Source organism: Vombatus ursinus, unplaced genomic scaffold (assembly GCF_900497805.2).
Source record: "Vombatus ursinus unplaced genomic scaffold, bare-nosed wombat genome assembly UNPS02014825.1, whole genome shotgun sequence".
NCBI classification, from domain to species: Eukaryota; Metazoa; Chordata; class Mammalia; order Diprotodontia; family Vombatidae; genus Vombatus; species Vombatus ursinus.
The window spans coordinates 4,934,350-4,950,934 of NW_020954603.1; the positions used below are offsets into that span (position 1 = coordinate 4,934,350).

At 40.6% G+C, this 16,585-nt stretch overlaps 1 protein-coding gene across 1 annotated transcript in view; it reads left to right on the forward strand.

Annotated features, from left to right (window-relative positions):
• The first annotated feature begins 655 nt into the window (after window positions 1-655).
• The window catches only part of RNF11 (ring finger protein 11), a 77,153-nt gene continuing 61,223 nt past the window's right edge, over window positions 656-16,585 (forward strand). The window contains exon 1 of the mRNA XM_027838090.1: window positions 656-878. Coding sequence (XP_027693891.1) covers window positions 756-878 — 123 coding nt within the window. The 5' untranslated portion in view covers window positions 656-755. The remainder of the gene's footprint in view (window positions 879-16,585) is intronic.

Here is a 16,585-nt window from a genome sequence, read left to right on the forward strand (position 1 = left end):
GCCTGCGAGGTGGGAGGGAAGGGAAGCGGAGGAGCGCATCAGCGTCCCGGGGGCCGCGGGATGGGGCGCACGAGGGGCGGGGCCTGAGCACGCAAGCGGGGTGACGCCACGCCGCTGGGCGGTCCCGCTCCACGCCGCGTCGCGCCGGGCCTCGTTGTGGCGGCCGGCGCTGAGGGGGCGGCGGTAGCTCGGCTGTGGTGGCGCCTCGCCTCGCCCGTTCTCGCGTGGATCGGCTAGGATGCGGGCCTGGCCGGCGGCGCTGGTGCCCGCCGTGTCCGCGCTGTCCGTGTCGGCGGCCCCGGGCCCCCTCCGGCCTCAGCCGGCCCGGCCCTGAGCCGCCGCCCTCGCGGGGGGCGGGGCCCCGGGGCAGCCGCGGCCGCTCCGGCCCCTCCCCCGCCCCCAGCGCCGCCCGATCCCGAGCCCGGCCTCCTTGCCAGGCCGCTGCCGCGGGGCCCAGCCCGAGCCCTGAGCCCTGAGCCCTGAGCCCGGAACCCGGAGCCGCCTCCCGGGGCCGCCGAGGGGGATGAACCGCCGCCGCTGGCCAGCCTGAGCCCGGCCGGAGCAGCGAGAGCGGCCGCCTGGGAGGGAGGCAGCGGAGCCCCGGGACCCCCTCGCCAGTTTCCCCCCCCTCCCGGCGACAGCCGCAGACCCTCCCCCTCGAGTGACCCCCCACCCCGCCGGCTCTCCTAGGGGCCCTCTACCCCACCTCCGTCCCCATACGCTCCCTCCCCCACCCTCGCACGCACTCCCGGAAGATGGGGAACTGCCTGAAGTCCCCCACCTCGGATGACATCTCCCTGCTCCACGAGTCTCAGTCGGACCCGGCCAGCTTTGGGGAGGGCACGGAGCCGGATCAGGAGCCGCCGCCGCCATATCAGGTAGGGGAGGCAGCGGCTGGAGGCCAAGTGCGGGGAGGTGGGAAGTGACTGGTGGCAGGGGTTGGGGTCGCGGAGGGCCCAGCTGTCACCGTCGTCCTCCTGCCCAGCTTGGGGCAGGGATCGGGTCAGAGGGGAGGAGCGAGGCTCCGGTCTCCGAAACCTCGGCAGAGCCCCTCCTCGCTTCTGCTTCTTCTCCACTCCTCTCTTAACACGAGATGACTCGATGGAACTGGAACATCTCGAGTCCCCCACCACGCCCCCCCCCCATTTTGGAAGGGGAGCTTGGTCGTGCGGATGCGCTTTGGAAAACCTGCCCCGGGGTCGGCCTTCCTTCGTAGCCACCTAAGGTTTTCTTCCTTCCGAAGCTGCCCGGCCTGGGGAGGGGACGCTTCATGCAGGCCGCCTCCCTCCCCCTGCGTTAGAGATTTAATGTTACAGGTGCAGAATTAAAACCCCTTGGAGGAAACCGAGAGCGAAGCAGGCTCGAGTGTCACAGTCCAGGATGCCCAGGCCTCCTGATGTTGCCTAATCTTGCTCTAAAAAATGTAAACATTGCTCAGTCATAGTACTTTGTGTATATGGGGGTTGGGGGGAATTGTAGTTGGGGATCCCTTCATTTGAACCGTAGGGAGGTTAGTTCTTTTGGCCGGAGTGGGTGCCTCCTTTGTTGATTCATGTGGTGACATCACTGTCTAGGGTTGTTCTTTTCTCATGACTGGGTTTAAATCAGTGGCCTTCTCACACCGGAAAAACCTGTGGTTTGCTTTTGTTTGCCCGGGAGGTAGGAGGTGATGAAGCTTTAAGTGTTTAATGTTACATTTACACTCCCTGAGCATCCTTTGCAGAAAAGGTAGGACTTTTAGAAAATCTCTTAACATTAGGCCCAAATGTGTTCCTCTTTCCAAATTGCAGTGAGTGAAGCAAAGCAAGGCTGGTGTTGGTTCCATGATTTGTTTTTAAGGTATGCTTCTCTTTCAAATGCCCCCCTTCCCCAAAAGTGCTGGATTTCTCTGATATTTTAGTGACTGGGGGCTTAGAGAGGACTTCTTTGTTAAGGAAAATGAAGACCCTGGGTGAAATTTCTCAAGATTCTACTCTGAGAATTTCATTGAACCATGAAATCCTTCCTTGAAATTTTGCCTGATATTAGTAATAGCACCTTCTTTAGCTTTTGAACTTTGTCACAACAGGAAATAATTAACAGACATTTATTAAGGCCCTACTGTGTTTGAGGTGCTGAGGATAGAAGGACAAAGGCAGAACAGTAATAGGAGCGTAGATTTGGAGCTTGCAGGGGGACGTTCAAGGCCATCAAGTTCAATCAGTCCCTCATTTTAGAGATGAGGAAATCCAGGCATAGAAAGGTTCAGGGTGAGATACTTTAAATGTTTGTGGTGAAATTAGAACCCAACTTTTTTTGACCCAGACCATTGCTCCATCCACTGCTACATCATTCTCTGAAGGAACTTAAATCCTAATGAATTAAATAAGAACTTGCAAACAATAAGTGGATAGCCACCTATTGATAATTTGTTGTCAACTGGAAGACTTTTTGATATCATAGTTTCAAAAAGAGGACTCTTTCTTTAAGAGAAAAAAAGTACACAAATATGTGTTATATACATCACTACCACGTTTATCTTTCAACACCCTGTGATGTAAGCAATCCAGGTATTATCCTCATTTTACATTTGAGGAAACAGGCTCACAAATTTAGTGGCTTGCCTGTCACTGTCACATACCTAGGAAGTGTTGAAGCCTGGGACTTCAGCCATGTTTGTGTGTTTTTTCTTAAAGGGATAGGAAATTTGCTCAGATTCATTATTCCAGGTGATCTGAAACACCCATCTTCATGATGATTTTTTTTCCTTTGTTAATGTAATGAAGTGGGGAAGTAGCTTTGTTGTTTTTTTTTTTAAAGAAATGATAGATAATTAACACAAAACCACAGGAAATTTTTAATTTAGGCTTGCCATGAGTGATAGATGAAGTAAGAATTATTTTATTTCAGGGCTTAACCAATTATACAGAGACAAACATGGTATTACACCTTATGGATTAGTTAGGATGTAGCCTTTAAGTTTTGTTTCTATTGCACAATGTACATACACACCAAGTTCTCTGTAGAATAAACTTAATAAAATTTACAGTTACTTCCATTAAACTCATTGAGACAAAACATAATTTTGTTAGAGTTATTATTTAATATATATACAACTTAAAATAAGCCTATGCCATTTTTTTAAGTTTGCAGGATAGACATTCTTTAAAATTAGTAAATATTATAGGGTCGTAGATTTAGAGCTGGAAAGGGATAGGAGAGGTTATTTAGTTCAACCCCCTCATTTGATAGAATAAACAGTCCAGGCCCAGAGAAGGTGATTGACTTGCCCTACTTTACACAAATAGTTAAGTGGTGGAGCCAGTATTTGAACCCAGACCCACTGACTTTGAAATCCATCTGGCACTCTTGCCCCTATGCCATGTAGGCTATTTGAAGATGAATGTAGTTGTATATCTTATAAGAACCATGTCTATTTACAATTCTTTTTTTCTTTTACATTATTAATCTTTTATGGAAACCAACCTAAAGATCAAATCCCAATTGTATTCTTATGTGTTTTCCCAAGATTTGAATGTTTTTGGTCATATAATTGCATTTACTGTCTTCCAGTCCTTTTTTCCTGAGACCCTGTCTGTATAGACAGTTTTACTCTGAATATTTAAACCTACAACTGCTTTATCCCCTCTCTCTACTCGCAAGACACAATGCATTCATTTGACAAACATTTATTTAAACACTGTATAGTGATTAAGAAGCTCCTCTTTTCTAGGACCTTATACAGTCTAGTAGAGGGAGACTGCACATTTAAACAGAGATTCTATTTCATTTCATATTTTAGTCATGCTAAAGAGCTAAAGTGCAATGAGATCAGTTGAAGGAAGAAAGCATTTCCAGGAAGGTTTGTTTCACCCAGTCACCGGAATGAGAGCTTGGTAATGAATATTTATATAGGAATGAATGGTGCTTGGATCATTTGCTTGTGAACATTCACAGTCTGCCCATTTGGGTTTTGCAACATTACAATAATATAAATTTACTATAAAAATTTCTCTGACTAGTTTGTGTTCAAGTAAGATTGTGGCAGAGACAGATGTACCTTAGAAATAGAAATTCTCTTATGTTTTTGCTACAGCACCTAGCCATGTCGTGCCCTTTAATGAAGATAAAAGCTTTGGGGAGTAGAACTTTGAATTTGTGTTCAATCACAACATTGCCTTTTGTTCTTTAATCAGTTTTTCTTAAGGAGTAAAAATAAGTGTTAAACATTTTGTGATTTGTGAAAGAGCTATAATCCTCTCAACCTGGAAGACCATATATGTTTTATAATCTACAGGGAGATTATGTGACTTGTCCACAGTTACAAGGCTACTAAGTGTTACACATTTTCCTGACTCCAATCGCAACACCATGCTGTCTCTTTCTTAATATGACTTGGGTAAAAAACTTTTAAGCTTTATTCTGGGACATCAGGGGGAAGATTTTTTTGGTTTGTTTGTTTTAAATACTGTATTGCTCATAATGGTGGAAGAAGAAAAAAAATTTTGGTTTAAAAACACTGTTCAGATAATGAGTGGTCCGGAGTTCACCAGATTTAGATACTGGGTTTCAATGGTGAAGTAGAATTTAAGTCTCTTCTTCAAACTATATTTAGAAGTATCTTCCCATCCCCCATCCCCCATCCCCACCTCAGGGAAAAAAAAAATTGAAGCTGTTTTTAAAAATAAGGGTCTTATATCTAGAGGCAGAAAAGGGCCTCAGAAGCCATCTAGCCCAGTGCTCTCATTCTCCAGATGAGGAAACTGAGGCTCATGGAGGTGAAATGACTTGTCCAGGTCCATGCAGTTATCAGCAGGCAAGATTTAAACCCAGGTCCTTGACTCCGGAGCACAAAGCATTCTTACCACTCTTCCAAGGTTTTAGGAATTTTTTTTTTTAAGTAAATAACAAAATATCACATTTTGAATGTTTTAAAAACTATTACTTCCTTCAGCCTTTTTCAAGGACATTTTTTTTAACATCTCTGCACTGCAGAAGTCTTTGAAGGTAATCTTTTTCCCTTTCAGATCTCTAGTGTATCCAGTAAGCATGCATATTGTTATTAAGGCTATAATTATTCAGAGCTTAAATAGTAATACAGGAATGCCTCCTTTAGCCTGCATATTTAGAGAATGATGAATTCCCCATAAGTGAAAAATCCAGCTAACTGAAATTTACCCCTTTAGTCATCAGTTTCATGTTAACTTTTTGTCAGATCTTTCTCAAGTATATTAAACCTTTCCATGCTAATTAAACAGGAGAATGAACCTACTTCAATCAACTTTTTCTTAATGTTTCTTATGGCCAGAACACCTGCTAACTCCATTCCTACCTGCCATAAGCCTACCTCTTCTTCAAGACACCCACTGTCCTCTATGAAACCTTTCTCTCATCTTGTTCTAACAGCACTTACTGACTCCTATTTGTTTGACGTTCACCTACTGCCTGGTTTGGTTTATCTCTTATCTGCTCCACTGGGTCTTTGGCTTTTCTCTTAACCTCCCTGTCACCCCTTATACACTGCTTACTTACCACAATGCCTTATATGAGATAGGAGCTCAGTCATGTTGTTTGACCCAGTGTATCCATAATGAATTTTTGTTATTGTACCTTGAGCAATACAATGATGCCCACAGGCACTATTTTGCCCCTATTACTAAAGGAATGGGGGGGAGGGGAGAGAGCTCAGATTGCTGAGCTTGAAAAACCCTCTGTTAATTGTTGTGCTTCTTTCCTTCCCTGTCAGTGTATTATCCTGCTTCTAATATGATTCCATATTTTACACACATTTGTTTGGGCAAAAAGCATAGAACAAAGTCTTGTGGGCTTTTGTGACAGCTGCTTTTGTAGCTATGTTCTAGATGACTAGGGTGGTTGAAAGCCTGATTTCTGGGCAAGTGGGATATTATTGTCTATTCCAGTCATATTAAAACATTGCTTTCATTGCCTGTCATCCCTTTGATTTTTGAGTGATGAAGATGCTTTCTCCCTGTAGAATATGTCTGAGTTTTGTTCTAGATCTAACTGTAGGGTACCAGAAGGCAAGAACAGAGAGTTGTTTGCTGCCTGAGGGCCTGAATTCACTTCAATCTAACTAGAATTTATTAAGTGCTTACTATAGTCCAGCATTGTTTGGGGGACCACGGAAACAAAGACCAACCCAGGATGATACCTTCATCAAAGAATTTACATTTTACTTAGTAGAAATATAATGTGCACCCAAATAAGTAGGAAATGTATACAAAGTAGTTGTGTTGAAGAGGGGAAAACACTACAAGTTGGGGGAGCAAAAAAGCTCTTTTGTAGGCAGTATTATTGTCTATTGTAGAAAGAGCTGATCTGGCCTTTAAAGGGAGCTAAGGATTCCAGGAAGAGAGGGTGAGAAGGGGAGAACATTTCAGCCTTAGGGGACTGTAAAATGAAAGGGCTTGGAGATGGGAAGGGATGTCACATACAGGGAATAAACAGTAAAGTCCAGTTTGACTGGAATGAAGAATAGATGATTAGCCTGGAAAAATAGTTCAGAGAGAGATTGTGAGTGGCTTTAAATGCCAAACAGATGAATTTGTATTTCATCCTAGAGTCAGTAGAGAGCTAGCAACTGGACGTGGTCAATCCTGTGCCTTAGAAATATCACTTTGGCAGCTGTGTGGAGGATGGAGGAGATGCTGGAGAATAGATGCTGGGAAACCAATTAAGAAGCTGTTGTGATAGTCCAGGCCAAGGATGATGAGGGCCTGCACTAGGGTGGTAGCTATGTGAGTGGAGAGAAGATCTGACAAGATTCAGGAAATGATTGGTGTGGGAGGTGAGGGAGGAGAGTCAATGAAAACTACAGAGTGGCAGAACTGAGGGACTGGAAGAATGGTGGTGTCATCAATAATAATAATAAGCATTTATATATGCTTTAAGATTTATAAAGCACCTTGCATGTGTTATCTCATTTGATTCTCCTAACAACCTTGGGAGGTGCTTTTATTACCCCCATTTTATAAATGAGAAAACTAAGGCAGGGAGAGGTAATTAGTTGTCTGAGGCAAGATTTGAACTCAGGTCTCCCTGACTTCAAATCCACCACTCCATGCACTGCAATACCCAGCTGCCTGAACGTAGGAAATCAGAAAGAGAGGTGGTTTTAAGGAATAAAGATAATGAGTTTTGTTTTGAACATCTTGAGTTTGTGATGCTCTTGGGACATCCACTTGGCAATATCCAGCTGGCAGTTGCTCTGGAGGGAGATGAGGCGTGGATATTTAGATTATCTACATGAAGATAAGGAAATTGATGAGATCACCAAGAGAAGAAAATAGGGCCTTGGACAGAACCTTGGGGTATACTCAACCACACAGTGAAGGAGCCAAAGGAAGAGATGGAACCTGTCTTTCTAGACTTATTTCCCATTATTCACTGTCATATATTCTAGGTTCCAGTCAAATTGTCAGACTTCATATGAAAAAATGCTCTAAATCACTATTGATTAGAGAAATGCAAATCAAAACAGCAGTGAGGTACCACATCACACCTATCAGATTGGCCAAGATGACAAAACAAGAAAATGATAAATGTGGGAGATGATGTGGGAAAATTGTAACACTAATGTATTGTTGGTGGAGTTGTGAAATGATCCAACCATTTTGGAGAGCAATTTGGAACTATGCCCAAAGGGCTATAAAAATGTGCATACCCTTTGACCCAGCAATAGCACTTATAGGGCTGTATCCCAAAGAGATCACACAAATGGGAAAAGGACCCACACGTACAAAAATATTTATAGTGGCTCTTTTTAGGGTGGCATAGAATTGGGAATTGAGAGGATGCCCGTCAATTGGGGAATGACTGAATAAGTTGTGGTATATGAATGTAATGGAATACTACTGTGCTATAAGAAGTGATGAACAGGCAGACTTCAGAAAAACCTGGAAAGACTTGTATGGTCTGATGCTGAGTGAAGTGAGCAGAATCAGGAGAACATTGTACACAATAACAGCCACGTTGTGCAATGACTAATATTGATAGACAACCCTTCTCAGCAATATAAGGATCTGACATCTCCAAAGGCCTCATGATGGTAAATGCTATCCACATCCAAAGAAAGAACTGTGGAGTTTGAATGCAGATCGAAGCATACTATTTGCTATTTTTTTTTCTTCTGTTGAGTTTTGTTTCCTCTTTCTGGTGGTTCCTCCTGTTGGTTCTAATTCTTTCTTACAACATGACTAATGTAAAAATGTTTAATAGGAATGTATATGTATAGCCTATATCAGATTGTGTGCTGTCTTAGGGAGGGTGGTGGGGAGGAAGGGGGAGAAAAATTTAAAACTCTAAAGATTATGAAAGTGATTGTTGATAAATCAGAATAAAAAAAAAATCTAAAAAAAAAGTCTGACTTGATGGCCCCCTATACACTACCTTCCATCTCCTCCTTGTTTGCAGAAGGGATCCATGACACAAAAAAGGTTGAGAACCTCAGTCTAGAAGATGTTGCTTGAACCTCATGAGCTTTGAAGTGAAGGAGAGATTTTTCAGGAGGCAGAGGTGAGGAGGCAGTTCATTCCAGCCATAGGGAAGAGCGAGTGCACAGGCCCAGAAATTGGAGATGGAGGAGAAGAGCTTCCTCTTGTTCTGAGACTGCAAAGGAGGGCAGACAGTGGAGGGTGAAATTGAGGGCACTGAAGGCATAGAGAAGAGAGCTCATGATCTGCAGCCTGGAGTAAAGAAAGTCTTTGTGCCATGGAGAAGATTTGAGGAGTGAAATAGGGAGGGCTTAGTAAAGAGTAGAAAGTTGAGGTGAGGTAACAGATTGCCTGTGGACCTAGTCAGTTTGCATTGATTACTTCTTGAGTTATTGGAGTGTGGCAGCTTGCAGTCTGCAGTGAAGAAAGTATACTAGGGTAATCTAGGGTTGGAATTTGGAAAGGTATGAATGGTGATTAAAAACTATAGGATACTGGGTGAAGAATAGGGAGTAGAGAGCTTAATGCCAAATTAAACTATAGTATTAACTACTCTAAGTGAAGGAAACCACTTAGGAGGAGGGTATAGGAAGAGGTTGAAGAAAGAAAGAAAAGAGAGTTTAAGTTCTTATTCCGTGCCAAGCAGTTTCTTGGGGATAACAAATACAAAAGCAAAGACAGTCCTCTCTGCCCTAGAGGAAGCTTGGGATGAGAGTGGTGATCTGTGAATTGGAGTGCTTTGGTCAAGAAGTTCCTATGGAAGTGGTGCTATGGAAGGAGCCTGGGTTTGGGGTGGAGGACGGAGTCCCTTATCTTCTCTGGGCCCTGTTTTCTTCATTGTAAAATGGAAAGATTAAAAGTACCTGCCTCATAGGGTCATTGTGAGAACTAAACAAGATAATGTATATGAAGCATTTGGCACTGGAGCACTTGAAGCACTTATATAAATATTAGCTATTATAATTATTTGTAAAATGAAGGGGCAGCTGGTTGTACAATAGATAAAGCACTGAATTTGGAAGCAGGGTCTTAGTTCAAACCCTGCCTGCACTTACTGGTTGTGTTACCCTGGGTAAGTCACTTAACCTCTGTCTCTCTTAGTTTCCACATCTGTAAAATGGAGGTAATAGCACCTACCTCCCATAGTTGTTGTGAGGATAAATTAAGATAATATTTATAAAACACTTTGTAAACCTTAAAGTACTGTATAAATGCTAGCTATTATTATTAAAGGATTAACACTTTTCAGTATGGTATGTTATGGCCTATTCAGTAAATTCAAGTGGTACCCCATTACCTCCAGTATCAAATATAAAATCATCTGTTTGACTTTTAAAGCTTTCATTATTTAGCAGTGACTTGCCCAAGGTCATAAAGATAGTAACAGAGCTAGGGTTAAGAACCAAGGGCCTCCTGGCTTTAGACCAATGCACTTTCTTGTAAGGTGTTTGTAAATCAATTTTTTTGTTAATTGAACCATTTTAAATGTACTGCAGGAATTTAATATTTCATTATATGGTATAAATTAAATAATTGTTTCCAAATTTCCCATTATTCCCCCTGCTCCAGTCAAATCTCCTGACTGCCCCCAAAATTCACTGAGGTCATTTCTGCTTCTGACTTTGTCCCTGGATTCCCCTTCTTCCTTTCTCTCACCTTTCCAAGGCCTAGTTCAAATCTTGCTTTATGTCTTCTATGAAAGGGGGTTGGTTCTATGGGCCTTGGTGACTTGGTTGGATATTAGAAGAATGGAATCTTTAAGTTGTGTCCAGAGAAATATGATTTTGGCAGTTTTCTTTTTGATTATCTGAGAGAGATTGGTGTGAGAATTTGAGGCAAGATAGATACTAAGGGCCAGGATGCCAAAGGAGGAGGAGTGTATGATGTATTCATCATAGAGAATCCAGATTTGTGTCCTGCATTTCACTGAAAGACTAAGGCAAAATGGGATTTTAAAGCGAATTTGGAATTAGGGGGCAAATTTTGAGGACAGTTTCATTTTCATAATATTATTATTGATTTGAATTTAGGCAGAGGGGAGAATTTAAGACTATGAATGGTGTTATTCTTGTCCACTAAGGTGAAAAGGAAAGAGTGGTAGAGAATTTGCTTTGGAGCATCATTGTTTGGAATGTTCACCTTTACATGCAAGAAAGGAAATGAATGGAAAACGGAAGATGAGAAAAATACTTTAGAGGTCACCTAGCTTCCTACGGGTCTTTCTGGTTCTCTGTCTTCCATATCCAGTCCATACAAAAGGCTTATACAATAAAAGTCTCATCTTCTTCATACATTATTGTTGAGTTATATTCAGTTAGCCAGGCTCTTCTTGACCCTTTTGGGGTTTTCTTGGCAAAGATACTGAAGTACTTTACCATTTCCTTCTCCAGCTGATTGACAGATGAGGAAATTGAGTAACTTGCCCAGGGTCACACAGCTAGTAATCTGAGGGCTTCCTAACTGCAGGCCTGGCACTCTTATTTACTGTGCCACCTGGCTGCCCCTCCTGATGCATAGATCTAATCATATTACCTCTTCCCTCAGAATCCTTTGGTGACTTCCTTACCCTTTGCAGAATCATAGAATTCATGGGCTCTACTCCATCACTGACTAGTAGTCCAGCAAAATCTTTAGTTAGTGGAGAACTTTATTCTTCTAAGGTAGCCCATTTCACCTTAGAAAGATTTTTAAGTATTGGGAGTTAGCCTCCTGGTTTTCCTGGCTTCCTGTAAATCTTAGCTAAAATCCTACTTTCTGCAAGAAGCCTTTCCCAGTCGTCTTAATCTTAATCTTAATCTTCTCTCCAATTTATGCTGTATATGTCTTGTTTGTACTTAGTTGTTTGCTTATTTTCTGCTCTGTTAGACTGAGATCTTTGGGAGTGGGGACTGTCTTCTGCCTTTCTTTGTATCCCTTAGCACAGTTCTTATTCACAAAACATGGGCTTAATAAATGTTTACTGACAACCCAAATTATATATGTTAAGTGGGAATAGAAGATGGTATGAGATAGGTTAAGGGTAGGAGAGTGATCCTTTCTAGCTGATTGGTCTGATGTGATGTAGCCTTTGAGTTAGGCCTTGCCTCAGAGTGAGGATATCAATAGGAGGAATCAATCAGTTGATAAGCATTTATTAAGTGACTGCTATGTTACAGGCACTCTGCTAAGTGCTAGGGATACAAAGAAAGGCAAAAAACAGCCCCGGTTCTCAAGGAACTCACAGTCTTAACAGAAGAGACAACAGTCAAACAACTAAGTACAAACAACATATGTGCAGAATAAATTGGAGATATTCAGTAGAGAGAAAGCACCAAAATTGAGGGTTATTAAGAAAGACTTCTTGTAGAAGATGAGATTTTATGTGGGACTTAAAAGAAGCTAGAAAAGTGAGGAGGCAGAGATAAGGAAAGAGAGGATTCTAGCCATGGGGTCAGTCAGTCAAAATGCACAGAAAGATAAGCAGTATCTGTCGAAAACCACTGGCAAGAGTTACCTGTAATGGGGATAAACTAGAAACCTTTCCAGTAAGATCTGGATTATCACCATTATTATTTAATATTGTACTGAAATGCCAAATGTCAAAGAATAAGCATAGGAATGAGGAAACATATTTACAGAGGGACATGATGGTATACTTAGAAAAATTAAAATTAATTAAATTAAAATTAATTAAAATGAAAAATGAGAGAAATCCAAATTCAGAGAACTCTGAGGTACCATCTCATACCCATCTGATTGTCTAAGATGACAGAAAAGGAGAATGAAGAATGCTGGAGGGTTTGTGGAAAAATAGGTACATTAATGCGCTGTTGATGGAACTGTGAACAAGTCCAACCATTCTGGAGAACAATTTGGAACTATGCCCAAAAGGCTAGTGCTCTATTCCCCGAGGAGATGAAAGAAAGGAAAAGTACTCATGTACAAAATTATTTATAGCAGTTCTTTCTGTGGTGGCAAAGAGTTAGAAACTGAGAGGATACCTATTAGTTGGAGAATGGCTGGACAAGTTACGGTATGTGAATATGATGGAATACAATTGTGCTGTCAGAAATAATGAAAGGGATGGTTTCAGAAAAATCTGGGAAGACTTACACTGAAATAGTACAAAGTGAAATGAGCAGAACCAGGAGAAGAATATACACAACAGCAATATTATAAAGATAATCAACTTTGAAAGACTGGGTAACTCTGATCAATACAGTGATTCTCTAGAACTCGAAAGGATTTGTGACGTGAAATGCTATCTACTTACAGAGAGTTCTGGAGTGAGAAACCTTAGACGGGCAGGTTAAGTGACTTGCCCAAGGTCAGACCACAGCCTGACCCCAAGTTAGTACTCTGTCCACTTTGCAGCTTGGCTGCCTCTGAAATGAGTAAGAGGAAATTGATCAGAAGTGTAGTCTCCTCTGTTCTTGAGGCCCCATAGATCTTATTGAACTTCACCTCATAAGTTCTTGGAGAAGCAGCACATGTAGTGAATTGAGGCCTGGAATTGGAGTTAGAAGAGATCAGGTTCAAAGTTTATCATGGACAAGTAGCTTAACCTCCGAGGTTCAATTTACATTATAAATTATAGATGAGAAACAGCGTAATATAGGGAATTGAGCTAAAGGGGTCAGTTTTGGAGTCAGGAAGACTTAGAGGCTTCAAGTCATATATCATACATACTAGTTACATAACCTTGGGCTATTCATCGAACCTCTCTGTGCCCCAGGTAAGCCTTTAAAATGGTAGATGTTTTAGTGCATTTTTGCAGTTCATGTACAGCTCTCATTTTCTGGCCATTTTTGTGTAAGGAAATATTCGTGTTAGCTGATGATTTGGGGCAACTAGGTGGCCTGTGTTTAGAGTGTTGGACCTAGAATTGGAAAGAACTAAATTAGAATACTGTCTCTGCTACTCATACCTGTGTGACCCTGTTAACCACTGCTCCAGTTTCCTCACCAATAAAATAGGAGCAATAATAGCTACTTCCTCCTATTGTTGTTGTGATCATAAAATGAGATTTGTGTAAAGCGCTTTGCAAACCTTAACGTATTATAGATACGTTAGCTGGTATTATTAGTTCATAATAAAAAAAATCTTAAAGCACTTTAAAAAAAAGACTAAAAGTTGCTTATGTGCATCTGCAGAGGGAGTTGCCTTTGTGAGATTTACCTTCAACAGACGTTTCCATTTAGTTGTTCATGATGATGGGCTAAGGGGTTTTCAGTAAAGAATCTTTTAATGGTACCTAAAGCAGTAAACAATTGCCTGGTTATGTTACGTGTGTGTATTTTTTCCCCCTCTGTGACAACAGGCATGTGTTTGAAGCATTATAGGTTTGTTTCCACATTGAGTCAAAGCTGTCATGATTATGTGCAAAATAATTTTAGTGTTTTTGTACAGTGATTACATTAAACTCTAACCACTTCTAAGCACAACATATTTTTGTGGTTTCTCAATCTGTCGTCAAATTATTTCCAAACCAACACAAGGATTTGACATCAAAGTGCAGATTTATTTCCAGTGAATTGTCACATGTATGCACATACCTTCATTTGTGTTCTGTACACTCACCCGAGTAGCTCCCTCATTCTACTCTGTTACTCTGTAGTTATACCTCATATGACCAAGTATGTTATGAATGTTTCTGTTCTTGCAGCACAAATGTTAGGCTGTTTGAAAATCATGGTGGTTGGGCATCCCCTTTACAAGCCATCTTGAAAGCATTAGGTATGGTTGCAGAAACCAAGCTAATATAACTCATTATAATATTAAGGCTATTTACCAATTTAGATTTATCCTCTGCTTATGTCACTATTCTCTGTGGCGGATTTTCAAATGGACCACTTGACAAGACTGGTCAGTAGAGTTTCTGTGAAAGTGTACCCAGAGTATGCCAGTGGTAGAAGAGAAGAAATTCATGCTGAAGAGATTCTTTCCTTCCTAAGGTTAGTTTATATATGAACATTGTTAGAAACAAGTAGTATATGCAATTGTACTTGAAGTACATTTATCATTTAATAAATATAACACTTAAGGAGGAAAATATTTTGTATCTTAACTAGCTAGTCATTTTTATCAATTGGTTAGGTGACTAAAAATTTAAAAAATTTACCTCTCAGCAAGAAAGCTTGTAAAATTCTATTATTTCATATATTTCTGTGAGCAAGAATTTTTCCTTTATTCTTATTTTAAATCAAAACACAGAAATGAATACTGTGCAGAACCAGTTTTAAGACAGCATTTTCCTGGTCTGAGACAAGTATTGAAAACCTTTGTTCAAATAAAGTCTAATATTTAAATTAAGTTTATATATGGTTATTATATTAAACATGTTCTGACTTGCAGCTTATTTTATTTTTATTAAAATTTCAACAAAAACAAAATAAGAAATTTTACATGATATAAGTCTTGCTAGATTACTTTCCATTCATACAGAATGTCCCATAATTATAATTGAGTTTATAACTTGGTATTCAGTTTTCATAATTATAGGTAGAATAAGATTTTATAATTTATAATTATGTGATATAAGTTTTCATTTAGAGTGGATTTTATTTTTTAGAGAAGTTATTTTAGTTATTGTAAGCACTTAATGGATCTAAAAGATATTATATTAATGTACCCTGGAGATTCACTAAACTTTTTTTGTTATTGAAAGTAGTTTGAGGAGCAGTAAATGTTGGGAATAATAAATATAATAAATAAAATAATAAAATCACAAGTCCATGATGGAATTGTAGAGAACTTCCTCTTCACTCTCCCACCAAGATGATATTAATAGTTACATCATTTACCTTACCAAAGTAAGGAAAGTTCTTTGTAAATCTTAAATTCCTGTATAAATGTGAGTGTTATTATTGGGCCTTACTTGGGGAACCAGCTTTAATAAATGTTTCATGATATGCCATGTGGAAAGCCTCCTTATCTTAAAATAACCTGAGAATGTGCTTCAAGGTGAAACTTTTCATTAAGGAGCCAAGTCCTTGGGCCAGGGAGATAATTATGTTGGTACTTAACGTACCAACTTAACCGTGGCTAAGGGCCCCAGGCGGGCATATAATAATATAAGGAAGGTATTGAAGTAGCATGAGGGAGAGCAAATGGCCCTCCAGATAGATCTCAGTTTTTGTTGCAGAAAGCTAATGTTGCATTGCACAGCACAGCTGTTTTCAGCAGGACGAGGTCTTCAGACAAGACCACAGTGATTAACAGTGCATGTTTGGCAGTATATAATCGTGTAATCATAAATGAATTCTGAAAAGGAAGAAGCAGATATTCATTTTACCCAAACGAGAAGGTGCAGAACAACAGTGATAACTCTGGATCCCAGGTTCCTAGAGGATTCCTGTCAGTCAGGAGATATTTGTTAGATGTGAGATAGATACAGAGAAGGAAAGAAGACATGGTTTTACCCATAAACTTTGGAGGAGACAAGGCTTAAATATGTTTGTGGAACAATTAAACTAGTGTTTTTTATGGAACCTTGGGTTTCCACAGCCTGTGTGAGTAGAGATTTTCTGAGAAAATGTTGATACTGGCAGTAAGTTTCCCTCTATAATATTGAATATGAAATAATATGTGTCAAAGGTTCTTTTTTTCTGCATGGAAAAAGTCTTCATTTCCTTCCTGCAGAGGCAGCCACTAAGCAGCATAATGGGTAGAGCGCTGGGCCTGGATTCAGGAAGAATTGAGTTCAAATCTGGCCTCAGATGCTGTGTCACCCTGGGCAAATCACTTAACTTCTGTTTGCCTCAGTTTCCTCAACTCTAAAATGTGGATTAAAACAGCATCTACCTCTCAGGGTTGTTGTGAAGATCAAATGAAATAATGTTTGTAAAGAGCTTAGCACAGTGCCTGGCATGTATTAGGTGCTATGCAAAATACTAATTCTCTTCCCCTTTCCCTCTCTCCCTTTACCTTTAAATTTTCTTTCATTCCAGACCAGCTTTTATGGATTCTGTCTGTACATTTCAAAACCCAAAGTGGCCAAATGAATTTAGAAAGTGTTCAGTTAGACTGTACACATAGGATAATATATAATCAGTTGCTAAATTGTGTGGTGAAGAATGTGTCTCGTAGCAATTGAGAGAAGAGAGAGATGGGAAGAGAGAGATGTCTGTGAGAATAGAGCGCTAATGAGAGCAGCAAGGGGCCGTTAGAAGCAT